This window comes from Mesocricetus auratus, unplaced genomic scaffold (assembly GCF_017639785.1).
Source record: "Mesocricetus auratus isolate SY011 unplaced genomic scaffold, BCM_Maur_2.0 Super-Scaffold_100013, whole genome shotgun sequence".
Lineage (NCBI taxonomy): Eukaryota > Metazoa > Chordata > Mammalia > Rodentia > Cricetidae > Mesocricetus > Mesocricetus auratus.
The window spans coordinates 38,542,683-38,563,660 of NW_024429196.1; the positions used below are offsets into that span (position 1 = coordinate 38,542,683).

The window sequence follows — 20,978 nt, forward strand, 5'->3', positions numbered from 1 at the left end:
GCCCCCAAAGAAAAGTCTGTATCACACAGTTGTTCTCCCAGCCATCCCTGGGCTGTGGAGCTGCTTTAAGGTATCACTGAGGAGACTAGGCTTTCGAGAAACAATCTAGAGAGATGACTCCCATTCAGGACAAGGGAAGACACATTCAGAGAGAGGGGAGTTGATGTGGGTAGAAATTGAGAAAGATTCGTGAAGGAAGCAGGGTTTGGATTTAACATAGGATGCATTTGTGCATTAGAGCAAAGAAAGAAATAAACAACGAAAATGAGGAAAAGAGGCATCAGGAAGTCAGATAACACAGATGGGTATTTGTAAAGCCTGGGAGTCAAGAGGATGCTGGGACATTAGAAGTCTTACTGGTTCAGCAGAATACTTAGGCCAGCAGTTTTCTTAACAGATCTGCATGGACTTTGTAAGAGGTTCTTTGCAGCTGAATGATTGAAGGAGGCTGACTTGGTGTCCCCTTGTTTTTTTCCCCTCTGTTATTTTGGTTGGGATTTTTCTCTAACATTTTACAAAAGAAAGAGGATTTTTGAGGTTAAACTCTTAACAAAGTCTCCATATTCTGCATTAGTGATTTCTAATGCTGACCCCATGTTGAAGTGGTATTCTGGACATATTAAATTAAAAGACATAAATTACGGTTGTTTGTTTGTACTTTTCCCTAAAATGGCTATTAAAGTTTTAGTTAGTGCCTGGTGTGGTGGCACATGCAAAACTTAGGAGGCAGAGGCAGGTGGATCTTTGTGAGTCTGAGACCAGCTTGGTCTACATGGCAAGTTCCAAGCCAGCCGAGGCTATATAGTGAGACTGTATCTCAATTAACAAACAAACAAATAAATAGGAAAGAAAGAAATTCAAACTTATACATGTGGTTCACATTCTTTTTCTACTGTAGATGGCTAGTCTAAAACATCAGACATTCTGGGGCAATATTCCCTATAGTCAACATAAAATGTTGATATTATAAGAATTACAATTTGTATTGCTAAGATAGAATTGCATTCATTTTGATGCAGACCAAAGGAAAGATCACAAATGATTTACTGTAAATAATGTTTTAAATTATGAGGGGGGGGAGGTGAGGGGGATCTTGGGAGAATAGCTAGAACCCTGTTGAAGTAAACACGGACTGAGGCAAAGAAGGCTGAAATTCTACAGGAAGCAAAGCAAGATATGCTTCTCTGACAGTGTGCCGGCTACTCAAGAGCTCACATATAGAAGGTTTGTTGTCTGTGCGTCTTTACATAGCCACACCAGGGATTACTGTTGTCTGGAAGAAGTTAGTCAGAAGCTGTGAAAATAACTATTTTGTATTGAAGTAAGGACAAGTCTTTGGAGGCTTAGAAAAGTGAGAAACAGGGCTCAGGATATTCATTAGTGATATAGCATTTGCCAAGGAAGTACCAAGCCTTAAGTTTAAGGGCCAGCATCGTAAATAACAGAAACAACTTTAGTGAACTGTGTGATGGATTACTACTTAGTTATACAGAGGAATAAAATACTTAACAAAAAATTATGTTAAGTCGAAGAAAGCAAACACAGGGACGGTATTTTGCATGACAGTATTTATATGACATTACTAAAATCGGTAGGCCACAGAGATAGAGTAGAGATTTATGATGCCAGATGTCTGAAAGATGGAAACAAGGGATGGGGAACAACTGCTTGATGGGTACAAGTCTCCCTTCAGAGCCAGGTAGAGGTCATCGTTACACAAAGTTTTGAATATACTCAATGCTATTGAATTGTTTATTTTAGGATGGCCAATCTCACACTGCATCAATTGTACTTCAATAATTTTTCTTTAAAGCATATATTATCAAAAGTGCTGTTAGCTCACCTCCCCGGTACTCAGTGTTATTTCTCCAGTCATTCAGGTCGATTTCGGCAGTACCAGCAATCACCAGCTCAAGTTCTCTAGCATCAAACACTGAGACGAGCCTCGAGTCTACCACCTGAAAGACAGTAGCATCAACACACAGCACGTTATTGTCATGGTTACTACTGTTGCCTGTCAGATTGGGAAAGGAACTCTCATTTATAAATCGTGTTTTCGACATGCGGTCATTTTCAAACTCAAAGTCATAGCAGTGGCCATCATGTTATTGTATTATAATCTTAGAATACTTTTTTAAAAAGAGACAATTGGATCATGAGGCCCAGAGATAGAGCTAGTGACTTTAAAGAAGAGGCACATGATCCTTGTCCTTCCCACTGATATGAGGCAAGAAGCTGTCATCTGGGAAAACGGCCCTTATCAGCCACTGAACTAGCCAGTGTCTGGATCTTGGACTTGCCTGCCTCTAAGATTTAGAGAAATGGACTCCTGATGCTTAGAAGATGTCCAGTATATGCTTTTATTATAGAAGCCCCAGCACTAGTCACAGAGCTAGCATTTTAGAATACAGTCCTTCCTGGGCTGGAAAGGGGGAAAAATCGCACACTTCTTAGCATTTCAGATCTTCTCCAACTTCACAAACAATACCGACTTGATTTTCTGAAGTTACATGTAAGTTTTCAAGTTATATTACGTGTCTTTCCCATGAAATTATTATTCATTTCTTGCAGTTCCCTTCCTTTTTTCTTTACTTCCTGTTTCCTTGTCTTTCCCTCTAAGGATTGGGAAGGGCCTCTGTTGGTTAGAGCTCTGTGCCATGGCTTTCCATCTTCTGCCAAATGTGCCAGGCTCTACTGAATGTCTCCAGTGCTTCCTGCTTTGGACCGGCAAGTGGTGGGCATGGGCAGTAAATTAGAAAATAAACTTCTAAACTGAATGTCTAAATTGAAGTATAAGGATACCATTTTGGGGAATGGGAAGTCTGGCAGCAGTCTGTCTTCTCAATTTACTGCTTAGCACAATGAGGTGACAGCAAAATGGACACCCAAAACGGAGTGCCTAGAACCCCCCAGTGCTTCTGCTTTGCTTTCTTTGTTCAGTGGACTGAAGGAAAAAATCTCATCCACACAGCTACGCAAGAAACACGGGGTACCTCCTTACCTGGTACAACAGAGCCAAATCAATGACAATTTACTAAGGCTATTTTAACTTCTGACAGGGCCGGTATTCATGGAGAAGTCTGGCCCTCCATCCATCCAGCCCAGCTAGATGCTCCACCAACTCTGGGCAGGAGACGATATACCTTGCCTCTCTGGCTTCTTTTTCTCTGTTTTGGAACATTGAATTCCTGCTTCTCACTGAGCTCCGTAAGAAGCTCTGGCCCCACTGCAAAAGCACCCAGGGCTATGGCTGGCTTTCCTGGGCCAGCTGGGGTCTTACCTCATAGAAGCCCCTCACCAATGCCTCGGTCTGCTGCACCACACCCCGTTCCACCCGCCACTTCACCATCCTCTCGATGTATTCCTTTTTGTTCTTCTCGGTCACCTGCATGTTGGCACCTCCAGACTTCAGCTCTCTTTCTGTTACCTTGCGAGTAAACAGGAGGATCATGATGCTTATCATTCAGCTTGTTTTCCAGAGGAGACATTCTTAATTAGGATGACAGCACAAAAAGGCCTTTTTTCCTTCCCTGGAAGTTACTAGGAAAGTTTTCGTTGTTTGAACCACATTCTTAAACATCTTAGAAAAACCGCAATTTGTTTACTTTTTATATGAACAGGAAACATACTTCTTTAACTTAAGGAATGTACAGTATGGAGATTCCTCAGAAAAATGGGAATAAACCTACCACAAGACCCAGCAACTCCACTCTTAGGCATATATCCAAAAGATGCCCATTCATACAACAAAGATGTCTGTTCCACTATGTTCATAGCAGCTTTATTTGTAATAGCCAGAACTTGGAAGCAACCTAGATTTCCCTCAACCGAAGAGTGGATAGAGAAAATGTGGTACATCTACACAATGGAGTACTATTCAGCAGGAAAAAACAATGGAATCATGAGATTCGCAGGCAAATGGATGACACTAGAAGAAACCATCCTGAGTGAGGTAACACAGTCACAAAAAGAGAAACATGGCATGTACTCTCTCATATATGGATTTTAAACATAGATCTGGGGAGTGCCAGCCTACAATCCTATGGCCAGAGAGTCTGGGAAACAGAAACTTCATTTAGTGGCTGATCGAAGAAGAGGCAGACTCCCTTGGTTAAGTACTGAGCTGAACTCAAGAAAGCCAGTAACAGAGAGGGAGGACTGGTGATCAAAGGGATTAAGACTGGTCTGGTTTAACCCACAGAAACAGCTGACCAGACAAAGGTTAACTCTTGAATCCCAGGCATCAGCCTGGGAATCCAGCATGGGACTGATCAAGGCCCCCTGAATCTGGGTGTCAGTGAGGAGGCCTAGCTAATCTATTGAGCCTTGGGCAGCAGATCAGTACCCATCCCAAGTATACACAAGGACTTTGGACTCCCATAGAACAATGTGAGGTGCACTCTCACCCTGAACTCTTGGGGAAGGATCTAGGCCCTGCCCTATATGAAATGACAGACTATGGGCACCCCCATGGAGGGCCTCACCCTCCCTGGGGGAATGAAGGGATAACGGGGGGGGGGTTGGGGGGAGGGCACGGGAGGAGGGGAGGGAAAGGGAGAGGGACCTGGAACTGACTTGTGAAGCAACCTTGTTTCTTATCTAAATTTAAACTGGAAAATAAAATAAAAAAATTTAAAAAAAACTTAAGGAATGTAATGGAAACAAAAGGGAAATGTCCTAGGTTGTCCCTGAAGGTAGAGGGAGCCAAATGTCCCAACACTATAGTCAGATAATTGATGCCTCTGACTCTCAATTAGAGCAACAGATTGCAGCTGCTATGCAACAGACTCGTGTGCACCTAATGAGGAGGAGTAAAGTAGAAAGAGTTGTTTTCTAAGGTGGCTGAAAATGTGGCTAGGAAGCAGAATACAAGGAGGCAGAGCAGTCTCCACTCAGCACGGAGCTCATGCTTCTGAAGACCAAGTCGTCATTCGGGGGCTAGGATCTGTCTGCTGCCTTTCATGTATTAGAGAATATGAAAGTATACGCCATATGTTTTTATAAGCTAATATATATACATACATATATACATAACATACTCATATATAACAGATACTCTGTTCTTCATATCTCTCTCTGGAAAATATATCTCAAATTTTATATCAGTTTAGATATCATTAACCCATCCTTTGCTGCCAGCAATGTACTTTTATTTGTGTTTTATGACTTAATATGTGATTTGAATGACTGGAGAGTCTCATACTCATTTGGACAACAGATTTAATACTATACCAGTAAATTCTTGTAGAAAACACATGGGAAACTTTTTTGTTAGGTGGTACTGAGATCTAAGCATACTGGAGGACTAAGCGAATGTAATGAAAGAACTATGTAGTCTTAAAGAACAGAAATACCTGTATCTTATGATATACTTTAAATGTCTTCTGATCCATGGTTACATTTGATTTTCAGTGTAGAGTGGAACCATATCATAGGGTGGAATCATATCATTTCGTAGAACCATATCAAAGTGATAGAAAGAAGGAAGAAGCCTTAACAATGCTACTAAAAAAAGAAGTCCTGGGATTGGAGAGAGGGCTCAACAGGTGAGAGCACTTGCTGCACTTGCAGAGGCCCCTGGTGTGAACCAATGAGATTCTTGTTATTTAATTTAAAAATAAAGCCCCATTAGCATATGACCCAGCAATCCTATACCTGAAATTGCATATGTGAGTATATGCAATCCAAAAGAACTGGTAACAGGGGCCAATCAGTGCATTCAGGTCATTAGCAACATTATTCACAATAACCACAAGGAAAAGAAACATACTTATTTGAACTATCTAGAGTCAAAATGGTAAAAATAGAAATCGTATGGAATTTCCTAGGAGTTAGGGGGTGGATGGAATTAAAGGGTGTTGTTTGATTGGTAGAGTTTCAGTTTTGCAAGAAGTTCTAGAGATTGGATGCCAAACTTGAATGCATTTAACACTGCTGAAAGGCATACTTAAAGAGCTCCAAGATGGTTGAGTTTTGTTTTATGCATTTACCATAGTAAACAACAAAATGTCTTTCCCAACTCCACACCACACAAACCTGTCCAAAAACTTCTTCATTAACAGTGAAAGTGAGATCGAGAATGTCTGTGATGTTATTGTCCTTCATCCATTGCAAACTTTGGTGGAATTCCTCATCTAAATATTCCAGGTCGCTCAAATCACAGGGCCTGAGAGAATTCCAAGGAGCAAGAAAAACTGAGTGAACAAATGTTGTTCAGACCTCATTTCAAACATGATTATGCTGCTTCTCAATAAAGTATAATAGGATTTATAATTACTTGATAATTCTGAATACATTGATGAAGCAGTAATTCAATAGTTTTAGTTCAATAGTTTCCTTTTGAAAAGGAGCTGCTGAAGTTTCAATAATAAACATAAAATAATTATTGATTCATAGGTAACTAAAGACAAGCAAATTCTACTCAACAATATAGTATATAATATTCACAATGTTATGATTTCTATATAAATGAATTAGTGTTCGTTATATGGTTTTGCTAATGAGTCATTTCTTACACCTGCTCAAAGTCTCCCAATGCCATTTTATTGCACTAAGAGGTATGGGAGATATATATATGCACTTGGAACAATAAATTGATGGAAACTTATTAGAAATGGTTGGAGCCAAATTGGCAAAAGGGCCAGAGACATACAGTACACTCACAGCTTCAGGAGTCCCTTATAGAAGGGCCTTGTGAAGAAAGCATCCAGGAGGTACTGATGGATTAGAGCCAGGCCCAGGATACGACCACTAAATCTAAACCTGCAACACAGATAAGGCAAAGAAGTTTAAGAGTTAATAGTAATCTACATTACTAAGTATTTTAATTCATACTATTTTTTAAATTTGTATTTTTATTTGAGCTTTATGGTGCTGGATGTTGAATCAAGGGCATCACAAATTCTAAAACATATGCTGTATCATTGGGCACCCCTTTGCCCAATTCTATGAGTTTCTGTATAGTATTCATCTTAAACAGCTCAATGAATTTTCCAATTGATGATACAAAGAGACATCAATTCTTCTTCATATTCTTTACTATAAACAATGGCCATATGGTTGGTACATCCTAAACAAAACCTTCTATGGCCCATTATCAGACTGGTGTTATTTATTTAAGAAGAGAAATCACTGAGGAATGGAAATTTGGGAACCTGAAATATAAAGCCCAAGTTGGACCCAAGAGAACCTAGACCCAAGAAAACAGAAACCCATCTCTCTGAACAATGTGTCTTTGCCCATTTAGACATTTTATAATGCTACTCCATGCTGGGAGGTGGAGACTTGAATATCAATCACAGATGGCAGTTAGTATTTAAAGACCGTGAGAAACAGTTCCATGCAATCACAATGTGATGACAGATAACCTGATCAGCCATTGTTATTCAGTGTTGCCAGCCATACAATGAAAGAACAATGTCATTTCTAGGAAGAACTGGTCATGTAGACCCAGCCACTTACAGATATAAAGGCCCTTACTAATGTCAATCTTCGTTGAAGCAACTTGTTTCCCAGAAAATTTTCTGGTGAACTGCTTGGCTGAGTTACCAGGTTACCTGAGCTTTCCCACATGATTTTGCTGCTCTATGAAGCTTCCTGTCTGCTTGGTTATCCTGTGGCTTATTTGCTAAGAAGGCTTTGCCCTTTCTGCACCTAACTCCAAAACTGTGGTATATTTTTTTTCTATCTAATTAGGTTTTCACCTAATCATGGACTTTTCTGGCTCCGGAGTAAGGTAACCCAGTCACAAAAAGACAAACACGGTATGTATTAACTCATATATGGATTTTAGGCATGAAACAGGGGAGTGCCAGCCCACAATCCCATTGCCAGAGAGTCTAGGAAACAGGAAGGACCCTAAGAGAGATATGCATGCTACCCAGAGAAGGGGAACAGGACAGGATCTTCTGAGGGGAATGGGAGCATGGGGGAAGGGGAGAGGGAGCTGGGAGAAAAAGAGAGGGAGAAGAGGAGGGCAGAGGAGGACATGAGGGAGCAAGAAGGTTGAGTTGGGGGAAGAATAGAGGCGAGCAGGATGAGAGATACCATAATAGAGGGAGTTATTATAGGTTTGAGGAGAGATCTGAGTGAGATTTCCAGAGATCTACAAGGATGACACCAACTGGCAATCTAGCCAATAGTGGAGGAGCTACCTTAAAAGCCTTTCCCCATTAATATGATTGATGACTACCTTGTATCCTAGAGCCTTCATCCAGTGACTGATGGAAGCAGAGGCAGACACCCACAGCTAAACACTGAACTGAACTCCTGGAACCCAGTTGCAGAGAGGGAGGAGTGATGAGCAAAGGGGCCAAGACCGGGCTGGTGAAACCCACAGAATCAGTTGACCTGAACAAAGGGGAGCTCATGGTCCCCAGACTGATGGCTGAGAGGTCAGCATGGGACTGATCCATATCCCCTGAATGTAGGTGTCAGTGAGGAGGCTTCGGCAATCTTTGGGGCCTTGGGCAATAGATCAGCATTCATCCCTGCCATACAAATGGAGTTTGGGAGCCCCTTCCACATGGAGGGATGCTCTCTCAGCCTGGATACATGGGGGGGGCCTAGGCCCTGCCCCGGATGATATGACAGACTTTGGAGATCCTCCATGAAGGGCCTCACCCTCCCTGGAGAGTGGAGTGGGGGATTGGATGGGGGGTTTAGTGGAGATGGTGGGAGTTGGGGAGGAGGGGAGTGAGAGGGAACCAGGATTGACATGTGACGCAAGCTTGTTTCCAATTTAAATAAAAAGATTTAAAAAAAACCCATCATGTTGGTGACATGACCATACAGGTGGAGATTATTAAGATGAATCAAATCAAAAATAAAAAATGTAAATAGAAGTATCTCCAGGGATGAGCCCCTTAATTGTTTATGCAATGCCAGTGGAATCTTATATTTACAAGCAACATAAAGAGACTCAACAGGTTATACTGATACGTTTATGTGTAATAATACTAATAATAATCAGAGAAAAAGAGACCATGGATTTGAAAGGTGGGTAACAAAGTCATTGGAGGGAAGAGATATGGGAAGGGTTGGAGGGAGGCATGGGGGGGGGAATAATGAAACTATATATTCTTTAAAAACAAATTCATAAAAATTCAATTAAAATAAAAATTAGAACTAAATTATTAAAAACAGAACACAACAGTCCCTTAACCTTAGCATTATTGATATTTGAAGTCCTGTGTATTTTAGGATGTTTAACAATATTGACTGTTTAACTCATTAGATATAATTAGCAAACTCTATACTGTTTCCTACTATCTTCTGACCTTGCCAAATAGCCTCTGGTAGTGGCAGGGAAAAGCTGTTGTTGCTTGAGAACTCTGGGATACAGCACAATGTTAGGGGAGGCATTTGGACAGGTGGCTATTTCTGGTTGGCTCACAGGCAGTTTTCATCTTGAAATTTGTGAAAGGGTATCTGCACCCTCCAGATGCAACAAGGGCCACTAAACTCGGGTTTTGTGTTTCACTCTACAGATCAGGGCATTTTCATCACTTCTCAAATCTCTAAGGACAGCATGTTCCTTTATCTAACAAATTTTTAAGCTTCCACTGAGTACTTTGGTTGTGGTTTTTTTCTTGAGGAAATGGGGAGAGAGAATGAGTTCCCTGAATGCACCACAAAGCACCAGTCTTTCGAGAGAATGATGTCTGGTCCAAATCAAGAGGAAGGAGAGAGCCTTTGGAGAACAACAGTACAAGCACCAAGGTGGGAATGAATATGCATGGTTTCTTTGAAGCCAATGAGGCTGTGCTCCAGAAGGAGGATACTTCAGGGATAGTTGAAGTTTAGAGAGACACCTAGGGGATGGGTTTTGCAGGTCATGGGTAGTCTTTGTATTCATTATGAATGGGATGAGACTCCATCCACTGGAAGGTTCATGTGGGATCTGCATAATGAACTGAGCAGTGCCTTAAAATGAGTACTTTGGCAAGAGTGGAAACAGATGAAGCTTAGAAGCTTTGTTTGGATGAAGATGATAGTGGCTTCCACCAGCAGGGGTGATAAAAGTGATGGAATCAGATTCAGCATGTATTTTTTATAATACAGCCATAACAGAAAATAAGTAAAAAGGACATCATTTCACAGCATTCTTCTCCCAGAAGGAGCCTAGTACTTAGAATCTAGCTACCCTGGGGTCTGATAACAGTGATCAGAAACAACCACAATTCAGGGATATATTCAATCTATCTGCCACACCCTCAGGATGAGAAACATCTGTGGGAGACAGTTGTGGAATAGGAGAAGGCAAGATGCCAGTTCAAAATCTGAAAGCAGCTGGAGGCTTGGCCCAAGAGATGCAGTGTAGAGAGAAAGGAAGTTCTGACCTCAGTGTCTGAGAGCAGACTTCATTAACTGAGAATTACCCTAGAGTTTGATAGCCTAGAGTCTGAGGTCAGCAGGTACCTCAAACTCCGGAGCTGTGTATGTTCCATGAAGTTCACTACTGTAGAACTCTAAAGTTCCAACAGACTGCTTGGCATACACAGCCACATCTCCTATCCTCAGCAGGGTGATTGTGATTAATGCTTAGTAAGTTAGAAAGATTCACTTATACAAATCACAGTGACATGGTGACTTCCAATATCCCCTACACACTTAAGAGATACTCATTGGCTAACACACTAGCTACCCAGAAATACCTGGGAGACCCAGAGGACTGAGAAAAACTACCCAGCTTACAAGCTACAGAGGAAATGTCTTCAGCAGTGGCTTGAGATACACAGAGAAGGAAACAAAGTAAAAGCAGCTCTGATGGGTATTGGACATGTGTCTACTACTGGCTCCACAGAAGCATACATCTTCAGGAGGATGAGAATGCACAAATCCAGCTGGTATGCCCTCCCTACATATATCTGACAGGCTTCGGTTTTCTATGAGGCCGCCTCAACACTTCTTTTTCGATGTGCCTTTTTCTTTCTACTGCATGTTTAGTAATATTTTAACTTTATTTTTCTTTAAAAATTATTTTATATTTATTTTCCTACATGGAAATTATTTTCAGTATTTATTTTTTGTGCGTTTGTTTTTTCAAGACAGGGTTTCCCTGTGTGACAGAGAACTCCCTTTGTAGACGAGGCTGGCCTTGAATTCACTGAAATCCACCTGCTTCCCAGGTTCTAGGATTAAAGGTGCGTGCCCCAATCACCTGGCTACTATGTCTTTTTTTACTCTTATTTTTTCCTAATATCTTGCCTTTTTCCTCTTCCCCATCATATCATTCTCCATATCCTTTGTTAGTTTTCATTTCATTCATTTAAACTCATTTCTTCTTCAGATTTTTGGTTCCTCCATATCTTTTATTTCATTTACTATTTCAACATTTGCTTAACTCTTAATTAGTTAACATTTCCTGCTTTATGGTAATCAATGGTATATCAGTGGGTTTTGATTTATTTATTTATTTATTTATTTTTTTGGTTTTTACGAGACAGGGTTTCTCTGTATTGTTTTGGAGGCTGTCGGTCCAGCCTGGCCTCGAACTCACAGAGATCCGCCTGCCTCTGCCTCCCGAGTGCTGGGATTAAAGGCGTGTGCCACCACCGCCCGGCGATTTATTTTAAGTATATATTTATATATTACATACATTGGTATTGTTATCACAAAAGTCTGTTTTTTTTTCTCCTTGAGTGGTTACCCAAAGTTGAACCCTTATGAGTGGGCTACTCACTAAGAAACTGCCGAAATAAAACTGGAAGAGATATCCAATCCAGAAGATGTGCAAATTCTAATATAGAAACAAGAAACATTAAAGGCAAGGCAACATAGCTGATCTAAGAGAAAACATTGCAACTATTGATTTCAAAGATAGTGTAAGTGGCAAATACCACATGACAATTTTTAAAGTTTGTTAATAAAATCTATCAATGATCTAAAGCAGGTTACAAACAAATAGATAAATGAAGTAAGAAACTCAACATAAGATCTAGAGAAGAATCCAGCAACATAAAAGAGAAAGTCAGTAAAAATGGAGGTTAGTATACAGGGTCAAAGGTCAGCTAAGTGGTAGAAATTCAACCAAGAAGCCTAAATTTATTTATTCTTCTCCCATACAATACATCCAAATTGTAGCCCTCCCCTTCCCCCACTCTTCCCAGCCTTCCCCCACCTCCCATCTCCCACAGATCAACTGCTCCTCTGGGGAACCTAAATTTTAAAAATGCATAGAGGGAAGTGTTGGAGATGAGTAACTCTAAATAAACCAAATGAAAAAATCACAGGGGAAAGAATCTTCAATATACATGATCTACCAGAAGAAAGAATATCAGTAATGGGAGACAAAAGAGATGGAATACGGCATCTAAATATCAACAGGGGAAAACAAGTGAGTATGGTCACAATATCTAAAACTCTAAGATAGGACCCACTGGGGTGACCCCCAACTAAGAATCTAGGCAGTGGTGGAGAGGCTGCCTTTGATGCCCTTCCCCTATAATGAGATTGATGACTACCTTGGTTGCCATTCCTAGAGCCTTTATCCAGTAGCTGATCGAAACAGAAACAGGCACCCACAGCTAAACACTAAGTTATACTCCTGGAATCCAGTTGCTGAGAGGGAGGAGGGATGAGCAAAGGAGCCAAGACAGTGCTGGAGAAACCCACAGAAATAGTTGACCTGACCTAGTAAGAGCACAGAGACCCTAGTCATGAAACTGGGGAACTATCATTGGATTGAACCAAGTCTCATGAATGTGGGTGCCAGCTAGGAGACCAGGGCAGTCTATGGGACCTCTAACAATGGAGCCAGTGTTTATCTCTAGAGCACAAATGGACTTTGAAAGCCCATTCCCCATGGGGGAGATACTATTGCAGCCCAGATAAGGGAAGGAGGGCCTGGGCCTTCCCCCAAATGATGTGACAAACTTTGATGGTCCCCCATGGAGGGTCTCACTATCTCTGGGGAGTGGGTGGAGGGTGGGTTGGGGGGTTGATGGGGAGCATGGGAGGATGGGAGGGCAAGGGAATTGTTATGTAAATAAGAGTGCTTCTAAGATAAAAAAATATTTAAACAAGTCTCCAAAACACCAAAGGATCCAATTAAAAAGTGGACTGCAGAACTAAATAGAGAATTTTCAATAGAGGAGTCTAAAATGGCTGAGAAGCACTTGAGAAAGTGCTCAACATCCTTAGCTATCCGGGAAATGCAAATCAAAACAACTCTGAGATACCATCTCACTCCTGTCAGAATGGCTAAAATCAAAAACACCAACGACAATTTATGCTGGAGAGGATGTGGTAAAAGGGGAACACTCCTCCATTGCTGGTGCAAGTGCCAACTTGTTCAGCCACTTTGGAAATCAGTATGGAGATTCCTCAGAAAAATGGGAATAAACCTAAGACCCAGCAACTCCACTCTTAGGCATATATCCAAAAGATGCACATTTATACAACAAGTACATCTGTTCCGCTATGTTCATAGCAGCATTATTTGTAATAGCCAGAACTTGGAAGCAACCTAGATGCCCCTCAACCGAAGAATGGATAGAGAAAATGTGGTACATTTATACAATGGAGTACTATTCAGCAGAAAAAAACAATGGAATCCTGAGATTTGCAGGCAAATGGATAACACTAGAAGAAACCATCCTGAGCGAGGTAACCCAATCACAAAAAGAGAAACATGGCATGTACTCTCTCTTATATGGATTTTAGACATAGATCTGGGGAGTGCCAGCCTACAATCCCATGACCAGAGATTCTGGGAAACAGAAACTTCATTCAGTGGCTGATGGAAGCAGAGGCAGACTCGCATGGCTAAGCACTGAGCTGAACTCAAGGAATCCAGTGACAGAGAGGGAGGACTGATGACCAAAGGGCTTATGACTGGTCTAGTTTAACCCCCAGAAACAGCTGACCTGACAAGGCTTAGCTCTTGAATCACAGACTGATGCCTGAGAATCCAGCATGGGACTGATCAAGACCCCCTGAATGTGGGTGTCAGTGAGGAGGCCTAGGAAATCTATGGGGCCTTGGGTAGTAGATCAGTATTTATCCTTGGCATACAAATGGACTTCGGGTACCCATCAAACAATGAGAGATGCACTCTCACCCTGGACTCTTGTGGGAGGGTCTAGGCCCTGGCCTGGATGAAATGACAGACTATGGACACCCTCATGGAGGGCCTCACCCTCCCTGGGAAAATGAGAGGGTATCGGGGGGGGGGGGGTTGGTAGGAAGGCATGGGAGGAGGGAGGGAAAGGGGGAGGGACCTGGTATTGACATGTGAAGCAACCTTGTTTCTAATTTAAATTTAAAATAAAAAAGAGTTTAAAAAAATTAAAAAAGAATTTGAAGGATAGAAGAATGAGTTGAGATAAATACTTCAAGATAACAATTTAACTAATAAAACTATGGGAGAAAAAAATAGCAATGATGAATATGTTCATAATTCATATGAATGAATGCCCCAATAAAGACTAAAAACACAATCTGTTGAATAAAAGAATAAAAACAATTCAAGTTACACTGGGCAGTGGTGGCACATGCCTTTAATCCCAGCACTTGGGAGGCAGAAGCAGGCAGATCTCTGTGAGTTCGAGACCAGCCTGGTCTACAAGAGTTAGTTCCAGGATAGCCTCCAAAGTCACAGAGAAACCTTGTCTCAAAAAACCAAAAAAGATAAAAATAAAAACAAAAAACAAAAACCCAATTCAAGCTATGAAAATAGAATTTAACAAAGAAATAGAATCTCTAAAGAAAAGCCAAACCGAAATAAAACTCAAAATGAAAAACCCAGGAAACCAAACAAAAAGCTCATAGGTAAGCCTCAGCAACAGATTAAAAGACATGGAGGAGAGGTCTTGAAGACAATGTAGAAAGAATGGATAGCTCTGCCAAAGAAAATGTTAAATCTAAAAAAGTCCAGGTTAAAACCATCCAGGAAATCTGGGACACCATGAAAAGATAAAACCTATGAACAATAGGTTTACAGTAAGGAAAAGAGACCCAGGTCAAAGGCACAGAAAATATTTTTAACAACATCATAGAACAATTTTTTTAATCTAAAGAAAGAGATGCCTATTAGGGGAGAAGAGGCATACAGAAAACAAAGTAGATAGAACTAGAAAAGAAACTCCCCATGATACATAGTAATCATAACTCTAAATGCCAGAACAAAGAAATCATATTAAAAGCTTCAAGGGAAAAATGTCAAGTCACATATAAAGGCAGATTCATTAGAACAACATTTGACTTTTCAACAGAGACTCTGAAAGTCAGAAGGGTCTGAATGGATGCTTGGCTAGGTATAGAAGACTACACATGCTAACCTACATCACTATACCCATCAAAACTATAAATCACAACTATCAGAGAAAAAAACCATTTTATAATAAGTATAAATTACAAGCAATTTCTTTCCACAAATCCAGGAAAACTTCGGTATGAGGAGAAGGTTAACTGTACCAAGAAGGCAGGAGGAATAAATAATCCCAGAAAAATTAATAAAAAGATGAGAAAAATAGGAACAAAATATTAGGAATTAGTAAACACTGGTCAATAACAACTCTCAATATTAATGGTCTCAATTAAATCAATAAAAAGACACTAGACCAAGAGTTTGGATTAGAAAACAGGACCCATCTTTCCATTGCAACCAAGAGACACACATCATCATCAAGGACAAACATCACCTTAGGACAAAAGGATGGAAAAAGGTACTCAAAGTAAACTAAACCAAGAAACAATTAGGTATACCTATTTTAGCACTGAAAAAATAGGATTCAGACCAAACTAGTCAGAGAGATAAAGGGTATTATATACTCATTAAAAAATCTACCAAGAAGACCTTGAAATTCCAAACATTTATGTGCCAAACACAAGGGCACCCAAATTTGTAAAGGAAACACTACTACAGCTAAAATCACATAAATGACCCTAACACAGTGATAGTGGATGACTTTTTTCATGACAAAAACTAAATAGAGAAATTCTTGAGTTAAAGAATGTCATAAATCAAATGGACCTAACAGACATCTACAGAACATTCCACCCAAACACAAAGAGAACATACTTTCTTCTCAGTAGCTCATGGAACTTTCTCCAAACTTGATCACATATTAGAACACAAAGCAAGTTTCAGTAGGTACAGGGAAGTTGAAACAATTCCTTGAATTTTACCTGAGCACCATGTGCTAAAACTGTGTAGCAACAATAGAAACACCAGAAAGCATGCAAACTCATAGAAGCTGGACAACTCATTATAAGAACTGGGCCAAGACAGAAATCAAGAAGGAAATAAAAAGCTTTTTATAATTGAATGAAAATAAAGCCACAACATATCCAAACATATGAGACATAAGGCTCTTCTAAGAGGCAAGTTCAAAGCACTAAGGGCCTACATTAAGGAGAGATCCCATATTAATAACAATATATTTTAAAGGTCTAAGAAAAAAGAAGAAACAATACCCTCAAAGAACATATCAAAAGAAATAATCAAATTCATGGCTTAAATAAATGAAATACAAACAAACAAACATAAAGAATCAATGAAATGAAGAATTGATGTTTTAGGAAAATTGACAAGATTTACAAATCTTTAGTCAAGTTAACTAAAAGATGGAGAAAGATTGTCCAAATTTATGAAAGTAGAGCTAACAATAGAAATACTACAACAGACATCAAGGGAAGTCACAGAATCATAAAGACACATTTTAATAACTTTTATTTAAATTAAAAAAATTATTTTAAATACCAATCCCAGTTCCCTTTCTCTCCTGTCCTCTCATTTCCCCCACCAACTCCCCATCCCACCCCTCATTCACTCCTCAGGGAGGATGAGGCCTCACATGGGGGATCATCAAAGTCTGTCACATCATTTGGGAGCAGGACCTAGGCCCTCTTCCATGTATCTAGGCTGAAAGAGTATCCCTTCAGAGGGAATGGACTCCCAAAGCCCATTCCTGCACTGGGGATAATACTGGCTCCATTGCCAGAGGCCCCATAGACTACCCAGGCCCCCCCAATTGACACCCACATTTAGGGGGCCTTGTTCAGTCTTATACTGGTTCCCCGGCTGTCAGTCTGGGGCCTGTGAGCTCCCATTTGCTCAGCTCAGCTATTTCTGTGGGTTTCCCCAGCATGGTCTTGACCCCTTTGCTTATCACTTCTCCCTGTCTACAACCGGATTCCAGGATTTTGGCTCAGTACTTAGCTGTGAATCTCTGCATCTGCTTCAGTCAGCTACTGGATAAACTCTATGATGCATTTAAGGTAGTCATCAATCTCATTATAGGGGAAGGACATTTAAGGTAGCCTCTCCACTATTGCTTAGATTCTAAGTTGGAGTTGAAGGACATACTTTTAAAATCCGTATTTCATCAAATCTAAAGGAAATGGATGAATTCCTTGATATATACAACTAGTCAATGTTAAACCAAGATTAAATAAAAAATTTAAAATGACACATAAACCCCAATGGAATAGAAGCAGTTATTAAAAAAAGAAAAGGCCAGGGTCAAATGACTCTGTGTAGAATTATATAGCCTTTCAAAGAACTAATGCTAACATTCCTTAAATTATTCCACGAAAATACAAACTGAAGGGATATTTCCAAATTCTTTATATGAAGCCACTATTACTTGACACCAAAACCGCACAAAGACTCATAAAAGAAAATTACGGACTAATATTCCTTATGAACATAGGTGTACAGTTTTTCAATAAAATACTTGCAAACAGAGAGCAGATTAAAGTGGCACACTGGGGATGAGCTCAGCAAGTGGCTGGTGCTGGGGTCCCATGGCGGGTTCAGTGTGGCCTGAGTGGAGAGGCATGGGGTAAGGGGCAGACAAATGTGGCTTACAAGATCCATCTGTGGTGCTGAGCTGCCAGGTTGCAGCCAACCTGTAGCAGGAAGATTCTTACGTCTGAAGAAGATGATGGGTGAGATATGGTAGATAAGTTACTGAAGAAAATTAGTTTCATCCAAGTAAGATCTCAAATTATCGAAAGAGTCTAAGGGTTAAGATGGGATTTTTGGTAGATCTGACAAATACTTCAGGATTCTACAATGGAATGCCATAGAAAAAGAAGGAATCATGTACATGAAACTTCAGTGTAAAGAACATGGAATGTATGAATGAGGCGTTCACCCACCTGTATGAGCTGTTTCACAAAAGAAGCTCACCTTTCTATAGGTCTCCTTGTACCTGTGCTTTCAACCACACAAGTTTCATCATATGTAACTTTTTGGTGGAGAAAATGGTTTGGAGTATTGAAGCAGCAGTAACTATGTTTACCCAAGCCAGACCACCAGGAATCTATAAGGGTGATTCACCGAAGGAACTTTCTCATCACTGGTGATACAGAGGAAGCACCACCACCTCTATAGACACATTGGAACTTGGAAGATGATGAAGCAGATGGGGATAAAACTGCAAAAAGGAATCAGTATCTGGGTCAAGTGCTTCTTTTGGCAAAAGGAGAAAAAAATGCCCAAAACCAGGTGCTGTTTCCTTGGAAGACACAGCTGTTAAAGGTAGAGCTCAAGGATTAACTCAATGAAAGTTAGGAGAGCATCAGAAGAATTGTTATGAGTTCTGTGGAGGGAACAGTCTGTTTCCATGGACAGGCAAAATATTAGACTTAGAGTACAAGCCATATAAAGTGAACTGGAATACAGATGGTCCTCTTTACATGATGTTGACTGATGGCACAGATGAATTATTTATGGTTGACAGAGGTAACTTAGTGTTTTGTGTTTCAGATATGGAATTTCCATTTTGTAAAGATCTGTGTGTGCATTTTGCAAATACCCCTTTGGATGGGGAAATGATCATCAACAGAGTGAGCAGACAGGGTGTTCAAAGATATTTGATATATGATATAACTGAAATCAATGCACAATCAGTTGGAGAGTGTCAATTTAATATTCATCTGCAGTGTATTTTACACAAAACTGTAAATTGTTAATAAGAAAAAAATGAAGACAGGGCTCATGGGCAAAGAACAAGACCATTTAGTGTTAGAAATGAACCAGTTTTTGACAATATCTCAAGAAAGCACCTGGGCCGGGCAGTGGTGGCACACGCCTTTAATCCCAGCATTCAGGAGGCAGAGGCAGGTGGATCTCTGTGAGTTCGAGGCTGGGCTGGACTGACAGCCTCCAAAACAATACAGAGAAACCCTGTCTCGTAAAAACAAAAACAAAAACAAACAAACAAACAAAAAGCTCCTGGAAGGAAATTTTGCTGAAGAGGTCACCTGTGAAATGGGTGAGCTTACTTTTCAGTCTATGAGAAAACATAAGTCTGGTTAATATGATGCAATTTTGGAATGAAAACCTGGCCTGAACTTTTCAGAACTTTTGTGGAATCTAAAGACTGAAATATCCAAAGGTTTAAATAAGATTGAAGTCAGTGATAAATAGGCCTTATTTATATGTGGATGAATGCCTTGTATTTGACTCATACCTTGAAATCTGCAACTGTCAACACAAAAAACACTGAACTTTGATGTAGATTTTTTTTTTGGTTTTTATGAGACAGGGTTTCTCTGTATTGTTTCAGAGGCTATCGGTCCAGCCTGGCCTCAAACTCACAGAGATCTGCTTGCCTTTGCCTCCCGAGTGCTGGGATTAAAGGCGCTCCATCACCGCCCGGCTTGATGGTAGATTTTAAGTTCTCCTTTTTAAAAAAAATGAGGCAGTAGCATTAGAGATTCTTGCTGTCACCCATAATGGATTTCCTATATTTCTGAATTTTCTGTGTTACAAGCAATGGCAATATCATGCTGTATTAAACAATAGAGTTTGGTTATCCCACTTTAAGACTTTTTTAGGGGAGGGGGAAATTAAAAGTTAAACAGTGACACCTCATCTTTTTGTGAATTATATCTTGTCTTTCGAAACTATTTTGAGCATTTTTACCCATTTCTGTTGCTTGAACCACAGTGTCAGATGTCTCAGGTTCTCATTCTGGCAATGGTTTTGAGTTACTTCATGGCACTTAGAGTTGGAGCCCCAAGTCCTTTAGGTGCTGTTCTCCCAGAAACTTTGCTTCCCTCAAATTCCAGGGCTCCTTCTACTTTATCTCAGTGGTATCATCACACACCACTCACTGCAAGCAATATCAAACACAAATGGTATTTGTTCCCTCAACAAAGCACCAAGGCAATGGCAGAGGACTCCTTAGGTTACAAAGTGAGGCCAACTGAACAAGGTGTTTCTGGGAAATGCCATCCCATCACTGGACAAATGCAGAGGCAGAGAATGAACACGGAGGAAGTGAAGACATTGATCCCAGAGCCACAGCTGCACCTGTGTTTGGGGATGCTATTTCAGTAATGTGCCTGCATTAAGTTTTTACAGCAGACAGAAGGCTTAAAGGGCAGCTAATGGTCCCCTGCCATTGCTATGAAACTTCTGAGTGGCTTGGAAAGGAACTCAGAATTTGTTATTAGCAGCTTCATGTACTTGTTTTAAAGACACATGTTTTAAGTAAATGTATTTAAAATAATTTTTTATGATCTAAGTTATATAAACATGTATGTGTAGGTATATGCAAAAATGTATATTCTTCTACTTATACAGTTAATAGTGAGAATCTAAATGAGTTACCTAACAGACCGAATATCTGACAGAATTTCTATTTAACATACCACAGATTAACCAAAAATGTATTTATTTATTTATTTATATATTTTTTGGTTTTTACGAGACAGGGTTTCTCTGTATTGTTTTGGAGGCTATCGGTCCAGCCCGGTCTCGAACTCACAGAGATCCGCCTGCCTCTGCCTCCCGAGTGCTGGGATTAAAGGCGTGCGCCACCACCGCCCGGCTCCCAAAAATGTATTTATATGCACTTCAGTTTTAATGTTTATAAACAGTTTTCTCCTGAAGTGATTTTCTATATGGAATACTAGGACTCTGCTTGGACTTCTCTCTGTGTTGTTCCTACATTATATAATATGTAGCATATTTATTCAAAATGCCATTGTGATTTGTTCCTCAGAGTGCTTTTGTATAT

The 20,978-nt window shown here is 40.2% G+C and overlaps 1 protein-coding gene and 1 pseudogene across 7 annotated transcripts in view; one reads left to right on the plus strand and one right to left on the minus strand.

Annotated features, from left to right (window-relative positions):
* Nucleotides 1-20,978, minus strand: part of Hecw1 (HECT, C2 and WW domain containing E3 ubiquitin protein ligase 1) — a 279,382-nt gene that overhangs the window by 10,735 nt on the left and 247,669 nt on the right. For all 7 annotated transcript variants that reach the window (XM_040755624.1, XM_040755621.1, XM_040755623.1 and 4 more), the window contains 4 exons: nucleotides 6,664-6,762; nucleotides 6,037-6,166; nucleotides 3,281-3,427; nucleotides 1,844-1,958 (listed from right to left, as the gene is read on the minus strand). In XM_040755624.1, the coding sequence (XP_040611558.1) occupies nucleotides 1,844-1,958; nucleotides 3,281-3,427; nucleotides 6,037-6,166; nucleotides 6,664-6,762 (491 nt within the window). The remainder of the gene's footprint in view (nucleotides 1-1,843; nucleotides 1,959-3,280; nucleotides 3,428-6,036; nucleotides 6,167-6,663; nucleotides 6,763-20,978) is intronic.
* Nucleotides 17,965-19,962, plus strand: LOC110341171 (annotated as a pseudogene).